Raw genomic sequence first — 27,099 nt, 5'->3', positions numbered from 1 at the left:
AATTAAGTTATTGTGGAGGACGCTAATAAGTTTACGTAATAATGAAGATTTTTAGTATTACATGGCGGATAAGCAGCTTAGTTTAGTAATCTTGAAAGTGAGTTTAATCGGCTTAAGCTTAGAAAGTATTAAAAACTGATATTTTCACATGGAATAGAAACGGAACTTCTTCATTTAAAGTCGTTGTTCCTTACAAGTTAATTCAGGTTAGTTTACGTACGGAACGAATAATTTCATATTAACAACAATATTGTTTTACTTCCAACGAGTTTATAGTAAAATTGCCTTCACCAATAAGTCAGAAATTCACATTCACTAATCTTTAAATTTGTAATATTTCAACCGGTTTTCATTTTCTTACTGTTTAATCTCTTGATTTCTTTTATTTTTGGTTCACATTTCATATTGGTCTTCATTTAACCCCCTTGACATATTTCATTTTTTGGTAAAAAAAAGATAGGTATGTTTGTTCTATACTGGCCGCTATTATTCTGAAGCTTAATTAATTGATGAAGAAATTGAAACTTTTCTCCGTTCGAGTAATATAGCCATTTCTTTCCTTTCGCAGCACAAAAATATTCATCTAATTACACTTGAGATAAACTTGTCTTTTACCTTTTTCTGGTGAAGGTGAAAAGTGACGAAGTAAAGGAAGCAATGCAGGCACAACGGATAGGAAATAAGGAAAATGAACACATAGGAACACTTAGAAACTAAAACCCTAGGTACTCGTCTTAATAGAGCACTTATATTACTTAAATTAAATTACGTACACCTTAGTATAATTTTAGATAAAATATTATTTACAAATAACATCAATACATCTTTTTTTAATTTCTAAGACATAGACCTAATTCATTACATAGAGTCGTCCCTAATAGGGGATTTGCAGGTAATCAAGAGATAACTTTTAACGTGAATATGACTTTGAAGCATGGTTGTCATGTTGACGTTTGAATGACGTCGTGCATTTGTCAATTATCCGTAGCTGCGTAGTTTGTTTCTGGCGTTTCCCTCCGCTTCTTGATAAACAGTGTTTTCCTCATTTTCCGTAGAATATTCAGTATTAAAAGATGCGCTATGCACAGAATTATATACAGCTGCGACTTGATTTTTGCGGGGTGTTGATGTACTAGAAATTAAACCGCTACTACCCTGCAAAACATTAAAGTCCTATTGCACTTACGCATTCTTTAACCTAGAAAAAATTCTTACTTATTGGTGATATTATAGTAATAATAGATTTCTAAACTTTACTGTTAATAAGAATCTCACAGTCTTTCAGTTTCCTCTTCCTTCTAATGCAATTTTCGTGTTTTTTTGTTCATCACTTCGGCTTATCAACGCAGGAATGAAATGAGACTCTCAAAGGGCAATAAATTAAGTACATTTAAAATTTTCTTCTTAAAGCATGTATGTGTAAAATGACTGGTTTATTAAGGATGTTTCCTCAATGGTATAATTAATGACACCAGCGTTGATAAGCCGAACCAGTTCAGCCAAAATTGCGAAAACATAAAAATATACATTTTGTACAGGGTGATTCGATAAAATTAAATTAAAGATTAAATTAAGTTCCGGCGTTCATGTAAATTTTCGGCTTTATCATCATAACTGACTTCTTCAGAGTGTAGTCCCAGCCTCTCCAACGGAACCAAACGATCCCTACAAAAGTAAGTACATAAAATCTTCAATAATCAATGAAAACTTATAGTTACTAACCTTGTCTAGCGGTTAAATCTTGAGGATCATTTAAATAAAGGCCATTAAGGCCTCGTCCGCAAGACTTCCACCACCATCCCCCTTTCAGCATTGAGGCGCAATTGAGGCTGGATCTGTCATTATCTCTGGAGAAACCCATTTTCACAGTCTATATATATGTAGGTAATAGCACTGGATTTTATTTACCTATTATATGTAGAAAACGGGCTGTTATTACTGCCATACCAAGGGTCATTCAAGGAATCCCCAGCATTTCCTTCATAGCCGTCGATTTCCAGTTTATAGTATTCGGCTTCGGAATAAATTTTGAAGTGTGAGTATTGGGCGTATCTGGAATGTGAAAGATTTGGTGTCTTCTAGGAGGTTGAAGGGGAATAAAACGAAAAGAAAAGATAATAAATAAATTACGTCAATCGAAACTTGACAATAATTATGTCGAAGTTATTTTAAATTTGAGTAAAACAGGCCTAAAACCAGTGGATTCTAAACGGATTCAGATTTGAACATGATTACAATAATAGTGAGATGAGTCGATATCCTAAAAGAGTTTTGAAAAAATCACGAAAAGAAACAATATTTCAAAAAGCAACGAATAAAATGACTAATCATTGCAACAATTGGACATTCAAACTGTTAGATAGGTAGCTCTTGAACCTGTTACCGTGCCACTCGCATGATAGTTACACATTAACAAGTTGCAAAAAGACCAAAAATTATTAAATTTAATTCCTTATTCGAGAACAATTAACGATATTTAGTTCCGACGTATTCCAGTGGGTTGATAATGATGCATAGAAGGATCTGGGTGATTTCCACAATTTACGGACCAGGCGCGAGTCTTGACTTCGAGATTTTGAAATTTGAATCTGACTGTGATTTTTTAGTAATTTTTTATCATTGTAGATTAAGAATCAACTGTCGGGTTTTCTGGAATTTCAATATAATTTTTGAAGCATTTTTGGGTAATTTATAGGTTTCATGTGTCGATGAATGTTTTTACAGGAAACAGATGTTATATTACAGCCAATTAAACAGTCCTGAAAAATAATCTACTGGAAACAATAACATTGATTCACTTTAAGTTTCACACCTGTTCCATCATACTCGCATGTGTCACCTACCAAACGTATTGGCTCCTGCTATTTTGTAACAAAACTTCAGGTGCACAAGCGCCCCTAAAATGCTGAAAGTGACCCTAATTACCTTTTATTCCCTTCAAAATCCTCCAGTTCAACCCTGAGGGAATATTCCTCATTGTTAGTCAGCATGTAGATATTCTCGTTCCCTAGCCAGAATTCCTTGGCCGGGTCCCCAAATCCGTTCTTGTAATCGTTCCAGTCGCGATTGAAGTTCTCCCTGGGAATTCCAAAGTCATTCCTTCTTTGTATAACCTGTGATAAAATCAAGAAATTGCCCATATAAATATTAGTCGTAGGAGTAATTTGATTCGTTCGATGTAGGTATTGTTTTTTTAGGAGAAAAACTTAATTAAATATTCAGTCCACTGAACAAACTTTGTCTCAATTAACGCTTTTTAAAATTTTTCCGATATCCGCTTAATTCCCATCGAATTTATTTTACCACATCGCAGCCCTTAAAAAATGCGACAGCCGAGTCATTGAGGTTTCTCGGCAATAATTAGTATTTTGCAAAAACAGCCTTAAAGCAATCGCGCCGGACACTACTGGTACTCGAGACATATATAAGTCACTATTAACTATCTAAAACGCATTCCAAAATGAGTAAAACATCATAAATATCATACGCCGAGCGGAAAAAGTGGACACCAAACCAGAAACTGATCGGTTACGTTACGTTGAATGTCTTTTAGCGTGAAAATACGGAATATGGCAAAAACCTGTTCCGATTGTGGTGATACTGCTACTAAACCGATAATTTATGTTCTGTTACACTTTTTCGCGGGTTGCGTGTTCGTTTTGCAAGAAAATTGAAATTAGGAAGTGGGCCGATTATTATGTATCTCTGTCCGCAAATTAATCGATCAAACCAAGCGGTTGATCTTTGAAAGATTAGAAGTAGAATCAGCTTTCCGGAAGAAGATAATTCATTACCGTCCAGCCTCCGTCTGCGATTTCCTGCTCGCAGTACACTTTCAGGAACCAGAAAGTGGTACCTCGGATCTGCAGATGGTACACGCCAGAATTTCGCATTCCTGTGGTGTATAGGTCAGCGCAGGAGTAGCCCTGAAATTGAAAATGGAAATGCATTTTTAAACATAAATGCGAAAAATGATACTGCAGCTTGCAAAACAGCAGTTGCGTGCGGAAAGTCTCTTTCCGCACATTTAGCCAGCATTTCGCATCTTTCTGTCACATCCGTTTTGCGCTGAAATTGTCCGATTTGGATCTCTTATCCACCCATAATACTTTTTAGATTGGAGGGCTTAGAGTCTCGTAAATTTTATAATTCTTTAACACCAATTGGTGCTCAGTTTTTTTTATATTTAGGGCTTCTGGTAAAATTTGGTATTCGATCATTGAGATTACTGAAGATTGAGATCATTGAATCATCATTGAGATCATAAAGGAAAGCCAATGAAATAAAGAAACCGCTGATGGCCTAGGATCAGCTGCATCAGCTTTAAGATTAAATCTGGGCTACGATTCGCGTGAATTATGCAAATTACCAGCTTCGGAATGAACCAGATGGTGCGTTATTTACCCCGAAGGTACCCATAATAATGTGCGTTTCGAATCAGTAAAATTGCATTTGATCATCGTCAGTACCAGAAACACCGGCAGTATCTGCGAACGTGGAGAGCTTTCTATAGTGGTTTCTAATGGCGCAGTTTTTGTCGAAAGATGAATTATTATGACAGTTTACACGGTCTTTTGTGGATATTTAATGGTGCAGTTTTCACTTTAATTCGAGCAGGAAGTAAAAAATCAATTCGTTGAAATGAGAATTAAAACATTATTACACATGTCTGTGGACCTACAAAGCAATGATGTTTGTTTAACCGTTTTCTCGTAGTTTATCAATAAATTGCGAAATTTTATGGCACTTTCTATTGACAGTAATTGATGATTCTTTTGTCCTCTTACAATTGCCATTAAATGCACTTCGATGCAGCCACGTTTTTGATATGTATGTTTTATAAATTTGTACGGTTTCATCACTATTAGTGGTACAGTTATTTGAATAATTTGAGGAAATGCACGAGCTACTAGCAGTCCGTAAGTTCGAGGTCCTTACGCAACATCTTTGGCGAAATATGCACAAACATACACACGTATAAATGCGCCTTATTTGACGTGAAAGTTGCAACATGCACGAAAACATGTCAGCACCTTAAGTTGGCTTCAAACAACGCCCCTATATCAATGTACGGATATACGGATTTGGTTTTATTTTTTTTCCAAATCCATATTTTATTGCCAGATTTGCATTTCTCCAAACGCCGTTTTAACTTAATGAATAAAAATTACTGCGCATTTTCTTTACAGGCATAAATGCGATAAAAATATTAGAAGCACTTACCCTAATATCTCTAACATTAGATATCACATCCGACGTCACAAACGTGGAATTGTTCAGCAACGGCTTGTTTTTCACACTGGGAAAAATCACCCCTCCCTTCCTTTTATCCGCCCTTTTCTCCGTGGTGGAGCTCACATTGCCGCTATTAGAGACGTTGCCGTAGCTGCTAATTTGGAATCCCGAAGAAGAAGAATTCTCCGCCGATGGTGGCATTGTGGTATAGGGAGGAGTAGTCTCGGTGAAGTCCTCCTCAAACCTCGTGGAATCGTAATCTAAAATACTTGCATGAGCTTCTTAAGTCTAAAGAGAAATAAGCCTCACCGGGAATGTCCAAACTGGGCTCAGAGAGGAGGATATCAGCGGGAACAGGTCTCTGAGCTAGAGTGGCAACGTCATCTTCTTGCTTCTTCAGCCTCATCTCCACCTTGTCTAAGTTGGCAATGATTTTGTTGGTCTTGGAATTGAGGTCGTTATGAATCTCTCCTATGGCACGCTCTTGTCTTTGAGTCTGAGTCAATAGTTCGTCTTGTTTGGGAAGCAAATCATCCACTGAGCTCTTAGTTCCTACTACCACAGTCCAGACCTCGTCCATCTTCTCAGAAACTGATATCATCGGCTTCATTTGCTGCACCAAATTATCGAATTTGCTGGATTTGGTGGTGGTAGGTCTAGAAGTCGTAGTTGTGGTCACCGATCCATTTCTGTGATACTGCCTAGGATCATCTACTATGGCGTTATGCACATCTACCATTAGCCCCAACACTTTCCCCAAATTATCCGACACATAGTTTATATGAAACTGATTTTTCTTATCCATTGAGCTAGTCAGCTCTCGTAGCTGACCCAGTTCTTTCGTCACATGATTCAGCACCTCAGTATTCAAAGCCTTAGTGATCTCCAGCACGTTCATGCTAACAGATCTTTTCTCACTGGCCTCCACGTTAATGTCTTCATTCTGAAGATAGTTATTATCGAGCTGGCTTTTGAGGACACTCAATTTTGAGTCAATATCCCCCACTTTTTGATCTAAGGACACCAACTTCTTTCCCAAAGTTGCCACATCGTCAAAAACGGACTTTTCTCCCCCAGTGCTTTTTAAAGGATTAGCAGGCGTCTGGAACAGCTTCAGATCCAAGTTTCTGAGCTTCGCGATCACTGAGTCGGTTTTATCGATGTTGTCATTTACTCGTGAGTCTAAGCCCTCGACACGTCTCATGAGGTGCTCAACTGCTTTGTCCAAGTTTTCGATTCGCTGCAGTTTGGAGTCTAGGGTGGATATGATGGCCTCGAATACATCGAAGAGATGTTGTTCCCTGGAAAATTGGTGATGGTATTATCAAGGCAACTAATATGCAAGTTATTTTTCTTTAATCTTCAAATCACGAAATAATATAATATGCAGATCAGATAACCAACATCTCTCTAAATGAATGTACTGCAGTGCAAATTTGTTCTTCTATGGATATTATACAGAGAAGTATGTTCATAAGGTCTTACCGATTCTTATGTTTTCAATAGCGTAGGACAACAACCGACAGATGTCGCCTTGTTAGGCAGGCACTTGGATAATTACCAACTCTCTAGTGCACCGCTACAGTACCAAATCGTTCTTTTATTGAAACACTGAGTCTGAGTTCGTTCCAGTCGTTGATGTCATTATGTAACTTAGGATGACAATCGAGAGGTGTCGCCTGGTAGTTTGGATAATCGCCAAAAAGAAAAAAATTGATTGCAAATTTAGTTAACGAAATAGACGACAGATGTAGTCCAGTTAGATTTAAACCGCCCTTACTATGAGATTTGCTATCATATTTTACTAAACCCAACTGTGAGTAGGCCGGAATATATTAATAAATTTGATCTAAAGGCATTTATCACCTTTTATTGTAGAAATACTATATCCTACTAGTCGCCGGTAGAACTGAAAGTGTAATAAATGCACAAATGTGTTCCAGTTCCGATTTTTTCGAGCCGATGGGGCACACCCTTTACCAGGGTTTCCATTAAACGTAGTAGTTTATATTATAATTTCATAAAAATTACGCAACTGGCGTATGTGAGTTTTGTAGCTCTGCTTTCGATTCAGCCTGAAAACGGTGCTTCCTAGTTAGTACCTAATAGTACTGTTGCGTAATGAGTACCAACGACGATTCAGAGATGAAGATCTCGTCTACCGGGTGTTTTTCGCGGCAGATTGCTACCGATAAGGTAAGTTCTAGTGTACTGAGTGTGAGACATTTTGATCGTCGGTTGTGAAATTTAATAATAAGGTAGTGAGTCTAGGGAAAGAATTAATGATAGAATGAAGCATTATTGTGTGTGAAAAAACAGCGCAAATTCTTTATTTTTGAATGAAAATCTGTGAAAACATTTCTGAAGCAAATTTTTGAAGATGGAATTTCACGACAACATTTACGTTTTCTGGAAACATCATTAACTTATATTTTTCTTATAGTGATTAGATTAGCCTTTTGAACATTTTGATGGGGGGTGCAATAATCATCTGTGCGGAAAGCGATACCTTCTCGCACGCACCTGCTGATGAACGAAGGGCGTAAAGCGGATTTCTTACTCACAATCAGTATTTTTTTGCCTTCCTTACAGGTACGAGTTTGTGGTAATAGCGGGTGCTAAAACATAGTAGCAACACAATATTTTTACATTCACAAAGTCGTTGTGGAATTCTCAACATTTTTCTTGAAGCTTCAACCACGCATCTTAGTACTGCTCCGTTTTTGGGAAAAGAAGGAAAATGCGAGTTATCTATTTTTAAACTTATTAATCGAGAAACATTCATGATTTCTTACGGCTTGTAAGAAATGGCAATTTTCGCCAAAAACTCTCATTGAGACTCTAAAATTCCAAAGCGATGAGAGGAAGACGAAAACCTTCCATCCGTGTTGCTACTACATTATTGAAGAATATTACGAGTTTCGACGTATTAAACTAACGAAGATTAAATGATAAATATTGGGGCTATGAATTGAACATTCAAACCTTGAGAAGGACTTTTTCCAAACTAAACGTTAAAATTACGAATTCTATCTTTACGGCTGGAATTGTGAGGAGATTAAAGCGATATTTATTTGATCTCATCATATTGGATCCCGACGATATTTTGAAATTGTCGGACTTGCTTCACATCAATGTCAAAATGCATGATTTGTTCTTCGATCTTCCCCGAATGAAGGGAAATCGCCGAGAAAAATCCATCATCCTAATGTGACTACTTTACGACTCAGTATCTTATAAAACCCATAGAAATTTGCATTCAATGCAGTATAATTTTTCATAAGTTTTTTCACGTCAACCGTCTTCGCAGTCGGTAATTTATTAACAACTGAACTCTTATCGTATTATTATTTAAATTTTTCTTCGTGAAGACATTTCGCAATTCGTTGTATGCTTCTTGAAATTTAATAACCGTTATTCTTTCATCAGGGTATCTACTAATTTGCCAGCATATGCTAGAAATTGAAGAGGAATATGTCGATGGGCACGCCTCTGCAAATCAATCTTACGAAAACATTTGTCGTTGAATTTGATCAGTTTAAGCACTTCCTGGTTCAACAAAGAGCATGTTAAATGATCGTTCATCAAAGGTTAACTGCGTTAAAGGTCTATCTTCTCTAGAGATGAAAGCGATTTCTTGGCCACCCCCGAAAGCTCATTACGTTCGATCTTGATAAATATGTATCATAAAATATTGCTCATCTCCTCCAAATTAACTCTCACAATAATGTTGTCGAATTTATTTGGGCACATCCAATTAAACGAGCCATGACGGGATTTATTTTTGTAAAAGTTGTTTTATAAGAGTTATTAGCGGCTAATGAGGGGCTTTAAGGAAATCAGAGAACGGCCTGGCGGCATCTCTGTGTCATGTACTTTAAATAAGAATCCTCATTGTAGTTCGGTGTGTAACGATATTTCAGTACCACCTGTTTGAAGTCTTTAATTTGCTGGTTCGATTTTTCCTCAGTTTCGACACTTCCCATCATACTCTCACAAAGTATTATGCTTGCCGGTGTTTGGGCAGCTTTTCGCTGCCACTACTGTCTCGTCCGCCTCCAAAAGCTTTAGCTGAATTGAAAATCTGTGGAGAAAGCAAAAAATTCCATTCTAATAACCTTTGCTTTTTTTACAAATGCAGTGTAGGAGATTGCACACTTATGCAACTAATTTGTATGAAAGTGGCTTACGCTGGTAAGCCCTAAAATTACTTACTTTGATGCATGCGGAAGATAAGTCCGCGAAGAATTGTTTATTTAAATTAGTAACGAACGTTGCTATTTCTACCCGCAATAATAAATAATATAGCAAAAGAGCATTTTGGCTTAAATTGCACCTAATTTTTTAGTATGCCAAAAAGGAGCATATAATGGGTGTTCAGCTCCGCAGAATGAAATAATTCTTGTTAAATGGTGCGAGAACTATATTAAATTCATTATTACAGGCATGTTGTTTGCTTCGCAGAACCTTAACAATCGCAATTACGTAAGTATTTTAATGAAATAGTCTTCATAATAATAGTTCCTGAGTTTATATGGAAAACAGCTAGTAATGGCCAGTTTTATATTTATAGGTTCCGTGAGGGCGATTCTGAAAAACAATTAATCATCACAATTGAGAATTCCTCAGTTCATCAAGAATTCTTTCGCAAATCCTGGTACCATTAAACCTGAATCATAAATAATTTTAAAACATACGATTTTAAGCTTTTGGCTTGATTGATATATTGATGGTTTTTGAAGAACTCTCGGTCATTTAAATTCGGAAGAACCAGTATAAAATCACGCTAGAAAGGGAGTTAATTAATATTTTTAATATGAATTAATGTGCAGTGAACCAGCCACCGCCAGACCTGGTAGCGTTTCTTACAGGTTTTCCCCGAGGCCCGAGTTGATGTATGTAGACCTCCTCTAGTTGTCTTAATAGGGGTTAATCTAGTGGGGTTTACACCTAAATCGTCTCCAGTGGCAAGCTCATGCAAGTGATGCGCTATTTCGCATATTTCAAACTGCACTTTATTTCGTGACTTCCAGTTCCTGGACTGCCAATATCTTATGGTAACCCTGATTCTTCGCCGGCTTCACTCAGAAACGGGTAAATCCTTAAGTAATTTGCGCAGGAAGTAAGTTTATCTTTAGGTACTTCCTGCTTGAATTATCCTAAGAAGTTCCTCCTTCTTCTTCAGTTCGCTCGTTACTTTTTTGGAACGGCCCCTCCAAAAGATTCGAGGCCTTCTTCTCGCGACGAGTCCATAAACGCAACATTACGAGAACTATTGAGAATTTCCAAGTGGTACAAGCAGAAAGAAGGATTGCAGACAGTCTCCAATGTCAATGAAGGTAGTAAAATTGCGATTACCCGTAGTTCGCTCATTGTGAAAGGACATGTAGGTATCTTGATTAGGCTAATTTAACACTAAAGCACAGCAGTCAGCTATTGCATAACAGTCATGGCTCTCAAATGAAATCAATATTTGTCGCTTTTTGTTTAACATTCAGTGTGTTTTAATACATGTTTACTTATGTAAATTAAAGTGTCGCTTTTGAGCTCGAATCACGGAAACCACAGATCAGTAAGTTACGATTGTAGGAAGTGGCTAACACTGTTTGGCTACATTCGTAAACAAACATAATAATCGAAGCAATAAAATAATGATCGGGCATAAATTTTCGATTAAAAACGGTGTTCTGCTCTGCAGCAACGGTAATAAATCAACAAAAGGCAAGGTTGATATGACTACTAACTGGTTGCCTCAGTAGTTCCATCATGTATCTCAATTTCACGGATTTCAAGCTCGCTACCGAAGAATATATGAAGCTTAATTTTGACAAATTACCGATTGTGATAATTAAGTATCAAAAAAGTTTGAATGACATACGCACCTACTTTCGCTAGCCTGCTGATCCCCGGGTAAAGACTTAGCAATTCCCCTGTAACCAAAAGATTATGTTAAAGTACTACAGTATTTATGATAAAATTGATGTTGACATTTAACATTAGGATTCAATTAAGGCTATTATAATCGAGAAAGAATTACCTCGCTTATTGGGTAAATGGCTGCTATAACATTCAAAAAACTGATTGAGGCAATTAATGCATTATGAACGGATAAGAGTTGCTTAAACGTAGCGACCTTAATCTCGTTTTTTTTAAGCTATATGTGTCTTCATTTATTGATTATTAACTAATTTACAACTTCCAAGGAAATCCAATGTTACTGTATCTGTTATGGTGGTAAGGCTAACGTATCAATCAATTTGGTGAAAATTTCGGGTCCTTGCTCCAGTTCAGTAGACAGCGACAACTTGCATATTAGTCGCCCATTGTCTCGGACGATTTGTAACTAATTTCAATATATAATAAATGCCGAATGTTGAAACTTTTTCTAAATAAGCGCAACAATGCGTGTGTTTGTCTAGAAGACCGGTAGTCGACCCGTGGCTTTTGGGATGGAACCGGCCCACACCTAGGATTACTAATTAAATTCAGGTGTGTTAAGTAGAAAATTACCATCAGCCATGCTGAGGCAACCAAAAGAGGAACATTTAAGCCTTCTGTCTTTGTATCCTCATGTGTACGTCTAAGAAGCTTTACTGAAATTTTACCGATCAGCCAACACCTGGGAAAGCTCTTTTGGGCGTGTCCTAGGTAAAAACAATATGGTATAACTCTAATGCAAATACACTTATGCATATTGTCCGTTAGATGACCGATACAATCTCCGGCGACCTCGTTCAGAGAAAGGTGTTAAAAATCATACACAATATCCGAACTGGTGTTGCGCAAATTTGTTGATATTTGTTTCTTGATTCGGTAGAACGATTAAAACGGCCCAAACATGGTTAAACTTACACATTCGTGTCTTTTAAACTTTGCTGCAAATGTGTGTGAAGAGGAGAATGAAGAAAAAATCGCTGGTGTAACTCAAGGAAAGAAGGTTGATGAACCAGGCGTTGGAAGAGTGAATGAAATGAATGCAGTTTTAAGCTAATCAACAGCATCAAAACAGATGGCAAGGCCAAATGGGCATGCTACCAGTCGATACAGAAGAATTTTTTATATTTGTTTCAACAAATTGAAAAGAACAAGATTTTCCTAGACTCTGTTACAGACCTGGGGCTCCCTTTTTGGTAGATGAGACACTAAAACATGGAGGCTTTCTAGTCAAAAAATCCACTTTTAAGAGAATGCCAGAAACTGTTTGCTGCATTCAGTTATAGAACACTGTCTGAAGCCAGAAATTTACCCAGCGAACCTCAAACCTCTATTTCATTCGGTGATTTACTGTCATCATTGATCATGATCCTGATTTATAGTTCACCAATACTCTACCCGCGAATTCTTCAATTTCTTCTTCCCAAAAGAATTAAAATTTATCTTTTTCTTGTTCATCTTAGTTTTTTTGAGACATAATTTAGATGCAATAATATTAATGTATAGGGGTGACTCACTATAATATTCCCATCAGTGGATATTTATTATCGGTTCTAGTAAAACCTTTAAATTAGCAAAGTTTCATATTGTTTTGTCTCTTGAACAGAGAGTCGACGCAAACCTGTCAAAATGATACTAGTTTGATTATTTTAAATTGATTACCCTATATATTTTTACAGAATTGAAACGATTTGCTCTGACTATCGCCAGTCTTTGATTTACAATCGATATGTGATTTAGAATTTAGAACCCAAAGCAGGAAATTTTTAGAAATGGGCTAAAATTATGTGAAGAACCCAAAAGATGAAACGTTAAATTTGTCCCCATAATCATAGGAAACTTTGAAGATTTAGAGCCGCAACGGGAAGCCCTTTAATAGTTAATAAAAAGCTCATTTCGATCTTCGAACACTCTGGAGCAGTGGGCCAAAAGTTAATTCGAATTTACTTGATTTATTATCCAGCATTTTGGAAATAGTCATAAAATATTTAATCGAAAACATACTTCATGAGATTCTCAAACACTGCACCTATTACTGTCTCTCCTCAGCTTAATGGGTATTTTGCTATTTATAGTCATCTTTACAGTCATATTACCTATTGGCAACATAACACTGAGCCTTTCCATTAAATCCGCAATCAAGTTTTGCAAAGTGTTAAAATTCCTACGTATTGCACGTTAAATTATTGCAGATCGAGGGATTATGGGTGTGAAATTTGAATTGGTCAATATCCATTCAGAAAAACTGCAATAAAAAATTGTTACCATGCAAAAACCTTATTTATAAAATAAATTCCCAAACAGCCATTAATCCAATACCGATTACTAATCGGTTACTAATCAGCAATTTTTTCGAGCTCGGAAATGACTCGAAAGTTCGTTGGGGCATCTCAAATCCATATTTTACGTCATTGGCATGAGATATGGGCAAAATCAAGGTACTTATAAGTCATTTTGAAACATAAATAAATATCGACGTTTCAATACAAGGCGCAATTATACAGAATTAAAAAGGGAATTATTGGCTGTAATTTATTTCGGACAACGAACAAGTTTTCAAGTGGCCGGCACGTTGAAAGTGAAAGGATTAATATGATTTTTAAAACATTAACAACTAAATTTACACACATTATGCAAGGCAAGGTGCCATATTTAAAGACCAAACTGAGTGTTTAAATGACTCGGTCATTTGCCATTACTTTAGAACAAGGAAAGTGGTATCACTGAGCAAACAATTACCTCGCGAGAGTCGATAGGAGGGATGCTGCGGTACCATCTGGCCTGGCAGTCAATTTATTTAAATTTGGTGAAAATTATTCCGTTAATTGTTTGCACGTTGTTATTTATAATAAAGACAATTCATTATTAATATTTAATAGCTTCCTCAGTGACCGAGTAAGACCCATATGTTCCCAAAAAGGAAGTATGTCTTGCGTTGCATTGCCTCATCTATCGTTTGCTCTTTACGGAAACCATTATAACTAATTGAGGTGTATATCACTGACAAATGACGATGAAAAACAATAAAAACATAAATTAAATACTCGCGGTCGCATAAACGTTATACACTCCCAAACTTTCTATATTTGCCGAAATAATAATAAAAACCATCAGATCGCGTATATAAATAAAATAAATCAAAATCTTCGACATTTATAGCGGAATGCCACCAATAAGTTTCGGTAATTACGCATCTATGAAAGGAACAACTAAATTTCTAGTTTCTGTTAAGAAACCAATAATCGAAAATAAAAGTATTTGGTAAGTTACGTATGGACATTTACAAGGCGTTCTTCATTCCTTTCGTATGGGTTTAATTAGGAAATGTTTAGAAGTTTCCATCGTCCTCGTGTAACATGTCCATATTTGATTTAAATAAGCGAGCCAATGACTAGGCAATGGTGTGAAATACTACCAAGAAGCCAATTAACATTTGTTACTACATATTTGAATTTAGATAATGAACTGAAGAAGAATTCAGTTAAGGAGCTGAAGTTTATTTCCATCATTCGTCGACCATTCAGACCCTACCGGGGACCTGGATGGACCTTGGCGGACCAAGTCTGACCGGAGGGAACCCCGGCCGTTCACTTCCGAAAGGGGGATTTCGACCGTCCAGGCCCCGACATCAATAATTCTAATATCACTCTAGACTCTCTCAGATGTAACGACGACCTCCTCGAGGCATTTTTATAAGTGGGGCGCACATGCTGGTCCCGATGCCGTAAACATGACGAAATCCAGCTCAAGGATGGCCCCTACCTCAAAGTCCGGGAACTTATCAAGAAGGCGACGATGGTTTACGCGGTCAAAAGCCTTGCTGAGGTTGGAAAAGACTTTAACCGGACACTCATCCAATTCCAAATCACTCGGTTCAAAAGACTATGGTCTCATCAGAGGTATAGGAGCAATTTTAATAGTTTCAAGAGATCGTGGAAAGGGGCCACTTGAACTTTTCTTAAGAGCTTAAGAGCCTGTAGAAAGCCGTCAACGTGAAGATCGGCCAAGTTTGGGCTAGAATTGTAACCATTGGCTAAAAGGAGATTTATCATGCAAGAGCCTGAAGCATGATTAATCATGATGATTGTCATTTTTAAGTGTTATGCTGCGCCAACGGGAATGCTTAGGTCAGCTTAGAAGCAGCTCTCACCAGCTTAGAAGAGGCAAATGATACCTTTGTGCGACTATCGGCTTTAGAGATATCGGTGCAGTTACTGAAGAACCAACAAATTAAATAGCCGTAATAAACACTTACATAAGCACTTGCCGATAGTGATTTAGTGTCACATATACAGTACAATTTTGCCGTCAGGTGCGCCATTATGCAGCCATGTACCAAGAACTAATTTAAAGTTATAAATTGTCATAATTAACCGTCCTTGTGCAACATTAACCGATTGAAACATTCTGGTCGTCCATCGTTTATTAGTGAAATTGTTGATAATAAATTCATATTTCACTCGCAAGGAAAAAACAGAAGAGAGATTATTGACTTTTGCTGCAACCGAATAATGAATAATTAGGTGGTTAAGAAAGTGACACAAAATTTGTCATCAATCTCTTTATCTTGATGTTTATCTAGCAACGCAAATGTCAACTAACCAGCCCGAACTAATGGGCCTGTTGAACCGATTTTGCTTGCGAAAATGATTATTTAAATAGCATTATTATTAACAAACACGCTGATTATAAGCCGATTGATAAGTAATTTCTTTATTATAGTTATCAACGGTTATTATGGTAAACGGCGTTATTTGATTAATTAAGCATGATAGCAATTAGGGGATAAATGGTCCGGCTTAATGACTGCATCGCAATGAGGCCGCGTGTTGGGTTTTGCAGTATTCTTTTTGATCGTGCAAAATTTACGTTGCTTTAGGTATCAGGGGAACAAGACAGAAATCTCTACTAGAGGTAAATTGTTAAAGAGCTAGATAAACAAATTACCGGTCCAGGACACGGTGCAAACCAGTTCTGAACATAAAAAGTCCGATGCTGTTAAGCTTGGATTTATGAAACCGTGGTGTTATATCATCGTTGTTGCATGATTGTGCCGACATTGACCCGGTACCTGATTTGCAGTCAGTACCTCCATTAAAAAAAGAAGCTCATTTCATACTCAACCAAGTTGCTTCCTAATAGTGTCAGTAGCTTTTTCATTGAGGGCAATCATGATTGGACTATCCGCATAATCATACAAAATTTCATGATCTTTTACGGTTAACAACATGGTATAATGAAGCCCAATTTTGCGAAACCACCTGCTAAAGTTGGCCTTATTTAGTGGTACCTGCAAGGTCAATGCAGTACCTCCGCATACGAAGAAACTTTCTGAAAAATTTAACAAGTTGCCATGGCAATGGCCAATATAAGAAGATGTGATGTTCGAGGAAAACCGTCTTATACAGGATCGATTGAACGGTTTTTTAATTTGGTATAAGAAAACAGTGCTCATGCATAAGCAACAGAATCAGACTTGAAATCATTGTTATGTTCTCTTAATCAGTTTTAGAATTTAGCTTTAAATATGTCCTTGTGTTTTCGGCCGGATATAGCACATGATATACAGGACCGCGCCTCTGATTATTTAAAATGTTCGCTTTGAGTTTATGTGGGTCTAATAATGCTGATTTTATCGACATTTTCTTAACAGCCATTTAAAGTGAAGTTACTTTCGACCTCAAGAGAATTAGTTCATTCATGAGATTTAATTATTTAATTCAATTTCCATAAATTCGAATTCCGAAATACACGGTTCTAAGTATAGACACCAATGTCAGTGGATTTTCATAATAGTTTTTAATAATAATTACTTGTGCAATGGTCTAATTCAATTCTGCCTTCAGCAGTATTAATTTTGAGCTTTTTCATGAAAATAAGATTCGGCCAAGGTGCCACATTCGATATACTACAACCTGCCTAGACACAGAAAAAAAAGCCCAAACCAAAACCTTTTCTTACATGCCATTTCAATTCGAAAAACAATTAGATTTCCATTGCGATTGTGTCTGGTCTGGCACTTAATGGATAACCATGCACATTCACTTTATTATAAATAAACGAGCTTTAAAAATGGCAGAACCCGATATGCATAAAGCACGATCGTGCAGGAACGGCAAGAACCATGGTGGGTTTTGCACCAAGACATACGCCTTCACGGCTAAGGCGATTTGTTCCAAAGAATGACCACAATAATTTGCACATGAATTAAAACGCCGTATGTTATAGTGCCGAAGACAAGATAGCTATGTATTGTTATTTATTGTTTTAAGGAATCAGAGATGAACACTGGAGGAAGGCCCTGAACAGCTCAATAAAATTTGCTTTTTATAAAGGGTGTTACAAAATATATTGTACATGTACTAGATTGTACATGTACAAACTAGAATAAAAGTTCTCAAAGGTTTCGCTAGCAGCTTCAGAGTGTTAAATCTTCAAAATGGCTTAAGGTCTGTTCTAAATTTCTAGTTTTAATCATTTAGTAAAAAAGCCATAAATGTGGGGTATTTGTCATGAAATTTATCATTGGCCAAATTTTCAGTTTCGTTTAGGTTTCGTCGTTTTCAGTTTCAGTCAAATTCGGCCACGGTCACAAGGCCCATTGTTTATACACTGGAAAACATCCGGTTTCCTTGGTGAACCGAGATTTTTTATAAGTTGTAATGACATATACATATATCTTGTCTAATGGATGAAATGACCATGCGGGTACTAAAACGATTGATCAGCGAGTAAACTGCCTGTTCCTAAAAGTTTTCCCTGATTGTAGACAAACTGGGCGATAAATTTTCTTAGCAGAAATCAAAACTATTTATACAACTATCACTACAACTCGCATAAAAACCAACTGGGGAGCGTGAGAAAGTCTAATAATCAATTATTTCATAACAAATCAATTCTTCCAAGTTTAGCTAATCTAATCAGTATACAGGGTATTTCAAATAAAGTGAGATCGATGGTGATAGTTGCTTGAAATCTAGAAGGCCCAGAAAAATTATGAGCCATTCGATTGGCGATTGTTGATAATAGAAATTTACTGAATTTCGTAGGTTTTACTCCAACCGTCTAGCCATAATTGATGATTTTTTAAATGCAATGTTGATATATTTTTTGCTTATTTATTGAAGGTCTCTACCTATCTTTTTTACTTTCAAATATTATCTAAAATAGGCCAAAAATGCGCATTTTTTCCAATTTGAGCCGCATGGTTTTTTTACAGCTTCATTATTCACGTGGAAATCACTTTACTTGGGACACTCGGTACAACAAAACGGAACTCTACTACAGAAAAAACTTTTGAAAAACCCCGGACTTATGGAAAAACAGGTTTGCTCTCACTTCTTGTGCTACACGCCCTGGGGCTAGGTCGCGCACAAAGATAACGGCCTACCATGCATTGATCGATTAACTAATAACAGAAACCCACGGAATAACTATCATTATTCTTAACTGTAACAACTGCAATCGCATAACAATTACGTATAGTTAGTAGTTTTCCTGCTGAGATCACTTTTCCTGCTGTCCGTCTTATTCGAGTTGTTGGATTTGCATACAATGCGACCTTGATCAGAGCGGGGCTATTATGGCCGGTACCATACGTTTCGTGGAGTGGTACCACTTTTGAACACGTACCCCAGAAAAAATTTGCAGTTAATAATATGCTGGCGCAGCTATCGATAAGCTCGAAACAATCGTATGTGTAGGTAGGGAATGACAGAGTAATTACAGAGCCTTGTAACTAAGCGTTGAAAAATTGGGAACATCCTCTGACCGCTAAGAAACTCTTTATGAAGATTCTAAACGTGTCAATGACGAGGACTGAATCATTCAAAGCAAACAAAAAAGAATTGAGTATGGCGATAACCATATTGTCCACAATTACAACAAAAATTTAAATATAGAAATCAAATGTATAGCAGCTCACTGGCAAGGTCAGAAGACCACAAACTCTTATTCATATGTGCGTGCAAATTGCACAATTCTGGTGCTGTTTGCCCTGCTTCGTGTTTGATCCATTCTGTGCGATTTCCATTGTTGATTGTTGTATGCGCTTTTGTTGCTAAAATGTTACTGCTCAAATGGCCTTTACCTAGAAGAAACGCCTCTAAAAAGCCATATGGTTAATAATGGAAAATTTTCTGCTTTTAACTCGGCTATTCCTTCCGGAAGAAGAAGTCGATTAATTATGATAAACATTTTATGAAGCAACTTAAATGGTTTACCTGCAACAATGTCGGTTCGAGGAAGTGGCCACTTAAGGAAAAAAGAAGATACTCTTCAGCTGCTTAACGTAACTATATTAATTATATGTAAAAGTTGAGCTAACGAAACGCTGAATTGGCGTTAATTGATTAGGTATGTTTAGATAACGACCACAACAAACATTAAAGCCTGATGTGGTACAGTTTTAAGTGCCGTTGAATAATATTAAAATAACGATTAATTTTGTATGCCAATGTTTATAATAATAATTGAAAGGAAACGCTTATAATATTATTGCACAGATTACGCAAGTTATAATCAGTTTATTACCCTTTTTCAGCCACGAACGCGCAAGATCTTGAGGAATAAATTATCAATCAACGTCTCGTTAAATACTAAATTATGAAGAACATCTCTATTTTTTTAAAATTTAAATATGAACTCGATCAATCCTTGACATTAGGTTCAGATAGTTCAGCTCAATTAACCTCGTTACATTATGGTAGCTGTTGGTCATTTCTGCGTCTCCCATTGAATAGCATCATACCATGTACGGTTTATTTGGTTGGAGATTTTTCAAATACCATGGCAATTAGGAAGCAGCACTGATCTTGTGATATGTCATCTGCTTTAAATGAGGCTGAAATCATTACGAATAATTGAAGAAATTTCCAGGCAGTAAAAATACATGTTTACACATAAATTGATAGATAGTGCACCCAACTCAACCCATTATTGGGCTCTTCTCGATAGCGATATGTAGAGAGGTAGTTAAATAGGGAAAACGTAGAATGGAACGTGAAATTCTTCGGAAAGGACTAGGATTGAGGTTCTAAAATTGCTAATTTTGCAGAAATTTATAGAGGCAAGCTACGTTAATCTTTAACGTAACAGAAAATTCTCTTTAGAATATATCAATTAGGGAAAGAACAGAAAGTGAGCATTCTGTATAATAATTTTCCAACAAAAACCACACTTATTAAAACTTAGATCACTTGTATTAAATGACAACGTAGCACCTTGCTTTTGTTTTTTATATATCCCATTAAATTCATTGGTCATATGAGTTTTCCGGAAGAAAAATCTTTTTAAATCTAATGGGGCGTTTGAAAGGAAAAGATACATATATTTCAAATAAGGATGGAAAATCTACACCTATATTAGAAACAATTATCATACGAGGTGTCCAATTGAAAAAAGCATAATATTGCATGTATAAAAATCACACGATTTTTTGTTTTGCTGGTTTTTCTTGATCATGAAATGCAGATCTCACTATACGCGGCGCCTAAACGCAATACCCTACCCCCTTTAAATAGAACCAGTTAGGTTCCCGATTTATTGCATTATATTTTGAAGTTTTGTTGCAATTATCAGTCTTTAGTTTTCGTTCCCTAGGAGTCTCGTCTAGGAGCTTTTGAGCTGACCTTCGGTCCTAAACCGACCGAAAGTGGCAATTTCGCACCACTTTTTTATTTGAACGTTAGCTGGCATTCTCTTCAGATTTGACATCAGGCATTTTTGCCTGATATCAATATGTCTGAATTGCTGTGAAATTAGTTTCTTTGCTCCGAAGTTAAATGACAACCCTGCAACGTTCTCTTGTTTCAATGAGAGCATGGCTATTTGACAGACAACTGTCGCCACAGTTGTCATATAATGTTCAATGTTGCATACCTTTTTTGTTGTCATCTAATTACTTGAAATTTCCTACTACACAAATGAGAGTGAAGACTGAAATCTTCAAGTGCATAACTAATTGCATGGTTTGGAAAAGACTTACCGAGCTAATTAGGAATCCATTCACTTACATCTGAAGTCATGTTTAATTAGTCATAAGTGGAGTAAAACTGCGTTGCGAATACCCAAAAACTACATTTGACTGTTCTAAAAAGTATAGCTTAATCAAATCTCATATGACAACCTTTCATAGATTTCTCTTTGGAATTAATAGGCGTGACTGTTAATAGCGCTACGTTTGTTGTCAGACCGAGCCTGACGTTGCCAAAGTCTCTTTATTATCTCGAAAGTGTCAAATCTTTTTCATTCAACTGTAACATTCAATAGAGAACATCTGTTTGACTTCCAATTGCCGCTCTTAAACCTGATTTATTTGTGATATCTTTTTCTTAATGATCGAAAAACATCATTAATTCATTGACTGAAGATTCCTTAATCAAAAACAGAGATAAATCCTTCATGCCTTCACATTCCAAATTAGTCGGTTTCGTAACACTTATCCATCCCATGATGGTTGATGGCTAACAAGGGGCCGCAATTTTCACAAAAACGGGCGTGACAAATGAGCTCTTTATTATATTTCTGTTCTACTTTGGCCGGGCAATAATTTACGAAATTTCAAAACTTTTTTTTTATATCTAGTGAGTAATTATTATTATGTCAAAAGAGGGCGCGGACATCGGCAGTACCATGGTGATGACATATTTCTGCGAAAGTGTAGATTATCGCGGAATTTTGGGTGGGAATCTGATTTTTTTGCGGTTTTGATTGTAATCTTTTGGGGGAAAGCGACATTGTTATGGCATTTTTGTTGATGGGAGAGTGTGAGAATTGTATTGTTTGGGAAATAGATTAAATCCTTGATGTAGATCTGGAAGATTCTTTGACTTAGGGACTGATTAGATTAATCTTTTAGCGGGTTTCTTAGGAATATTAAATTTTTTAGATTATCGCCATGATTATCTACTCAAAGTTCTTGGTCCATTAATTCTTTATCGATTGTGATGTACGTTATTACATCGTAATTTCCAAGGTAGGGCGATTTTAATGTTAATTAAAAAATATATGTAAAAGACATAAAATATCTAAAATTAAAAAAATGTTTTCTTAAATATTTTTGAATTTCGTAACCTGTAAGAAATACGCTGCATCAGTTGTTTTGGCGATAGACTTTCATTACAAAAAACATTGATACAGAAAAAAACGTAATTTAAACATTAGTTGTGATGCATGGTTGGATTCACAATATTTCTAGCGTCCTAAGTCCATGGTAAAAATGTTATGCTCGTACTTAAAAAGATGTAAATGAGATTAATGATGAGTGCTTAAAGATGAAACGTCTGACAAAAAATTTGATGATGTAGTTTTTAAGGTGAATTAAATTCGCTATAATAAATTGTCAGCTCATATTTCCTTTATTCTAAATATTAATACCAAATGGCTCTGCATATCAAGGCACTTCTGAGATTTCTGTGCTGACTCTTTTTATATTGAGCAGAATGTGTAGTGAACTCAAAAAAATTAATTTCAAATGAAGCATAATATTTGAAGAAAAGAGTGAAAACAATATTTTTTCATTTTTTTAATGATATGAAATATTTTATTTAAGTTTCTGCAAAAAAATGAACGTACCTATATTTTTAATAGTTTTCGAAAAATTCTCAAAGAAAAATGCTTAATTTTTTCACTTCATGCTTCGTGTGCTTCACATAATGCATAAGCCTCTAAATTTTCACAAATGTTTGAATTCCAACACGCAAAAATGGACGAATTTCAGTTGAAACCTACGAAATTTTATAAGAATTTGAGATAGAATTGCAAGAACATTTGTAGTAAATGAACTCACTCTAAGCACAAGGACTAAATTGGCGCCAGATAAAAACCAGTTTTAATAAAAAAACGCGAATTGAAGTGAAACGGAATAAAAAGCACGGAAAGCAATACCTAGCTAACAGAAATAAAACAAAACAGGTGTGATAAAATGACATAAAGCTACTCCAAATTCGAGGTAAAATCGAGCTGCAATTAAAATAAGGTTGTAGAAAACGTGAAAAGCAGGACATAAATTGTCAGTAGAATTAATTGAATTGAGAAAATAGAAATGAAATAAGGAAATACTTGAATGTGACAATTTAAAAAGATACAAAGAAAGCATAAATAGAGCTATAAAATTTGAAAACGGAGAAATTGATAGAATCAAAGACAAACCAACATGTTTTATTTCCTTTAAAATTGGCCTTATTACTCTTGAAGTTGCTTAATTAGAGAATTAATTATTTACTTTAGATGGAAGTTTAAACTAACGAGATTTTCGTTATGTTTTAGTCAGAGGGAGATAGAGAGAAAGATAGAGATTTACATCTACAAAGAAAGTCAAGCAATCCCACGAGCTGCTTGCAGAAGCAGCATGAGTTTACGGCTTATCCGAAAATTCAGAAACGTTCTATAAAAACTGGTAGGGTAGACTCAACGAGTTGCTTTAAAACTTAAAGGAATTTTAATACCATTTCCTAGGAGAGGATAATATATGGATACTTCAGGTTCTTAAATGGCATGTGGACTGAAAATGGAGAAAAGGGAGCAAAAAGGGCCTAATAGCAAAGCTCGGGGTATGCGCTTTACTGCTACTAGATTTAAATGGTAATAAGTTAATATATCAGGTTGTTCGGAAAGTAATTTCGTTTTTTTATGTGAAAATGAATGACAGTTTTCGTATAATAAACAAATGCTTTATTAAATTATATATTGGCCGTTCTGGTCCAACACCTTTTGCCATCTTTCTGGTAGTAGCATAATTCCACGCTCATAAAATTTTTTGTCTTTGCTGGCAAAAAACTGATCGAGGTGGTTTTTGACCTCATCATTTGAGATGAAAGTTTTACCGTCTAAAAAATTTTGGAGTGACCGGAACAAATAATAATCCGATGGTGCCAGGTCTGGAGAATATGGTGGGTGTGGCATTGTGTCCCATTCAAGCTGTAAAAGCTTTTGGCGAGTGACCAAACTTGTGTGAGGTCTCGCGTTGTCTTGGTGAAACACTACACCTTTTCTGTTGATTAGTTCGGGTCTTTTCTGTTGAAGTGCATCCTTCAGTTTGTCCAGCTGCTGGCAGTAGACTTCCGAATTAATCGTTGTGTTATCCGGTAAAAGCTCAAAAAAAACGATTCCTTTAAAATCCCACCAAACAGACAGCATCACCTTTTTTTGGTGAATATCGGCTTTGGAAATGGTTTGAGTCGATTCATCTTTTTTGCTCCATGACCTCTTGCGTTTGACGTTGTTGTATACAACCCATTTTTCGTCCCCAGTAATGATGCGCTTCAAAAACGGATCATTTTTGTCACGTTTGAGAAGCGAATCGCAGACGTCAATGCGGCGACACAGATTTCTCTCTGTGAGAACATGGGGAACCCATATATCGAGCTTCGAGGATAATCCCAGGCCTTTCAAGTGGTCATAAACTGTTGAATTCGATAAATTTAACTTCAATCCGATCTCACGTGTTGTTATTCGACGGTTCGCATCAACTAATGCCTTTATGGCGTCTTTATCAGCTTCAACCGGCCTTCCCGAACGTGGTGCATCTTCGACATCAAAATTGCCAGATCGAAATTTAGAGAACCAGTTCTGACACTGGCGTACTGTCAACACACCTTCTCCATACACATCGGTCAATTTCTTTCTGGCTTGAACAGCATTTTTACCCTTTCTGTAGTAAAACAGTAGGATATGTCGAAAATGCTGCTTATCGCTCTCCATATTTAAAAGGGCACCAACCAAAAACTACTGCGTAGAATTAATTGAAATGTTTCACACACAAGCCTTGTTATATGAGCTCTCAAAGCATATAAAAATTATATGGCTTAAGTGTGAGGTTAAGTGCAAAAAAATACCATTAAATCCTCTGTCGGGAAAAAACGAAATTACTTTCCGAACAACCTAATATAATTACATATTAGGTTGTTTTTTTCCAGAATTTTAATTCTAGATTCCATATGAAATATATTGTTTTTAAAATGGCATTTCTGTTCATTCCTAACATACTCCACAACCCTCCCATCAATAAACTTAGAATCTACTGGTTAAAATAGTACTCACCGACTTCTAAATCCCTTAATGGTAGTTTTATTACCCGTGGTACTCCTCAATTGTTGAACAGTTTTGTTCTGGGCACTCGCACTAGCGGCTAGTTGCGCGGCACTAGTACGAGGCAAGCGGGAAGACACTCCGATCACACTCGCGACACTCGCGAGTGCCAGTAAGGGGACCATCCACCCTCGGATCCACCTCATGGTGGAGTAACAATTCGAAATCTCCTATTTTTTTCCTTAGGATTGTTTTAATATTATCCCTCAAAAAATGTGTTTTTTTTAATCAGTTTAGTGAATCTATTTAATTGGTAAAAATAAGTGCTGTGTTTGTTTAGAGTTAGTTTATCTTATAAAAAAAGATTTATATAAAATATAAAAAATACAAATATTTTTTTTTACAGAAAAGTTGCATGCAAGATATCAAAGCGAGCAGACAGCGGTACGCCGAAAAGAGTACGCAACTGATTTAAAATACGGTACGGCACCTGTCACTTTTATTCTTCGTATTCCGATAGGAATGAGCGTTAATGTGGTACTAAATGGTTCCCGCCATGGTACCCAGCTTACCAGACAGTGGTTCGCAACTTAATTTTGCAGGACCGGCCGCCCAGTCACAGATTTCTTCACATCTCTATTTCAAAAAATATAATAATAATAAACTCTGTATTGTTGCAGGAGTTTTCTGCAAAAAATTGAATAAAGTAGATTTTTCGGTAAGTGTGAATCTGTCGTTTTACGGTGGTACCACCGAACAATGGCGCCTTGTGTAATTTTCCTCTTGGTACCTGCAGATTGGTACGGGTTTTTTGAATTAATTTTGAAACGAAGCAGTACGGTACTGGTGCAATTCAAAGACTTTCACTTACAATATATCGGTATAGACGCGGCTCCATTTCAACAGGTGCCCCAGTAGTAGGTACCCGAATGCGTAGTATCAGCTGAGATGGATACGTTGTCAAATTTCCCCATTCATAATTCCACAAAAAAATAACGCAACTGTGAAAACGTAATTTTGTTCCAAAACAAAACTAAAAAAAAAACATAAAAAAATCAAGATTTCCTTTATTAAAAACAATTGTAAATTCTAAAAAGTGGTGGCATATCTACTTTGACAGTTGCTAAACTACATTGACTAGTGAGTTTTGACAATTTCTCATTTGTCTATTTCTCAATATTCTTTGGTCTAGTCCTTGTTATAGCAAAATTTGGCAACGTTGTCTCATAAAGTAGTGGTCACTCGCCAAGGGTCAACGCGCCTCGATGGTACCCGCGCCGACGACCATTCAAGAAGATGATCGCGTGCTCATCCTAGGTCATAGAATGACGTCATGAGAGCGATTATTTACAGTGTTGCTGTAGGAGTGATGCATGTTTTCTGTTCAAGTTCAGGAGATTACCAGAAGTGGTCGCGTTTATGTATTATTTTAGGTGGTACCCCCGCAATGAAGTAGGTCGATTATTAGGTCATTAGTAGCAAAAAATAGAACGTGAGCGGTTGATGTAATGGACTTGTTACCTACAGAATTTGCGTAATTTTCCGAGAGTAGGTGAATCTTTAAATAAACTGTCAGAAAGAGGTAATTTCTGCCTGTCGGTAATTTGAGCAACGACAAAAATTCTGCCAAGTGTAGTAAGTTCCTGTCCTGGCAGTTGAGTAACGGCAAACATTCTGACACGTATTATAAGTTTTTGTCATGATGTTGGCCGAAACTTATGGCGCATCCAAAACGTATAATTTATGTAGACTTAACCGAGGAATATTTCTTTTACGACGATAATATACATATCGCTATTTAGGAAAAACCACAGGTGTGTTCATTTCCTCATCACCTTTCTTCATCTCAAATAAAGCCGTTTCAAGAAGGTAAATATTCTCGAGAATAATTGATTACTCACA

General features: G+C 36.4%; 1 protein-coding gene across 2 annotated transcripts; it reads right to left on the bottom strand.

The window, feature by feature from the left end:
* Positions 1 to 728: 728 nt before the first annotated feature.
* On the bottom strand, positions 729 to 25,833 carry LOC136415407 (angiopoietin-2). Of its 2 annotated transcripts, XM_066399975.1 has the most exons (9): positions 25,210 to 25,833; positions 11,118 to 11,165; positions 5,545 to 6,536; positions 5,224 to 5,495; positions 3,795 to 3,926; positions 2,926 to 3,113; positions 1,909 to 2,052; positions 1,723 to 1,847; positions 729 to 1,665 (listed from the first exon to the last, which is right to left on the bottom strand). In XM_066399975.1, exons 1-9 carry the CDS (start codon positions 25,401 to 25,403, stop codon positions 1,571 to 1,573), a joined length of 2,190 nt encoding a protein of 729 aa, XP_066256072.1. In that variant the 5' UTR covers positions 25,404 to 25,833; the 3' UTR covers positions 729 to 1,570. The 2 variants fall into 2 exon arrangements, with proteins under 2 accessions (XP_066256072.1, XP_066256073.1); XM_066399976.1 differs by lacking the exon at positions 11,118 to 11,165.
* Positions 25,834 to 27,099: the final 1,266 nt, after the last annotated feature.

This window comes from Euwallacea similis, chromosome 20 (assembly GCF_039881205.1).
Source record: "Euwallacea similis isolate ESF13 chromosome 20, ESF131.1, whole genome shotgun sequence".
In the NCBI taxonomy this organism is placed as follows: Eukaryota; Metazoa; Arthropoda; class Insecta; order Coleoptera; family Curculionidae; genus Euwallacea; species Euwallacea similis.
This window is presented reverse-complemented; position numbering and strand designations above follow the sequence as displayed.

Excerpts from the sequence above, each read along its gene's own strand:
- LOC136415407 (XM_066399975.1), bottom strand. The coding sequence starts at position 25,403 with ATGAGGTGGATCCGAGGGTGGATGGTCCCCTTACTGGCACTCGCGAGT. Across the intron at positions 11,166-25,209 it reads ATTAAGGGATTTAGAAGTCG|GGGAATTGCTAAGTCTTTAC; the intron begins GTGAGTACTATT and ends TTTTGGTTACAG. Across the intron at positions 6,537-11,117 it reads CAGCAGGCTAGCGAAAGTAG|GGAACAACATCTCTTCGATG; the intron begins GTGCGTATGTCA and ends CCAATTTTCCAG.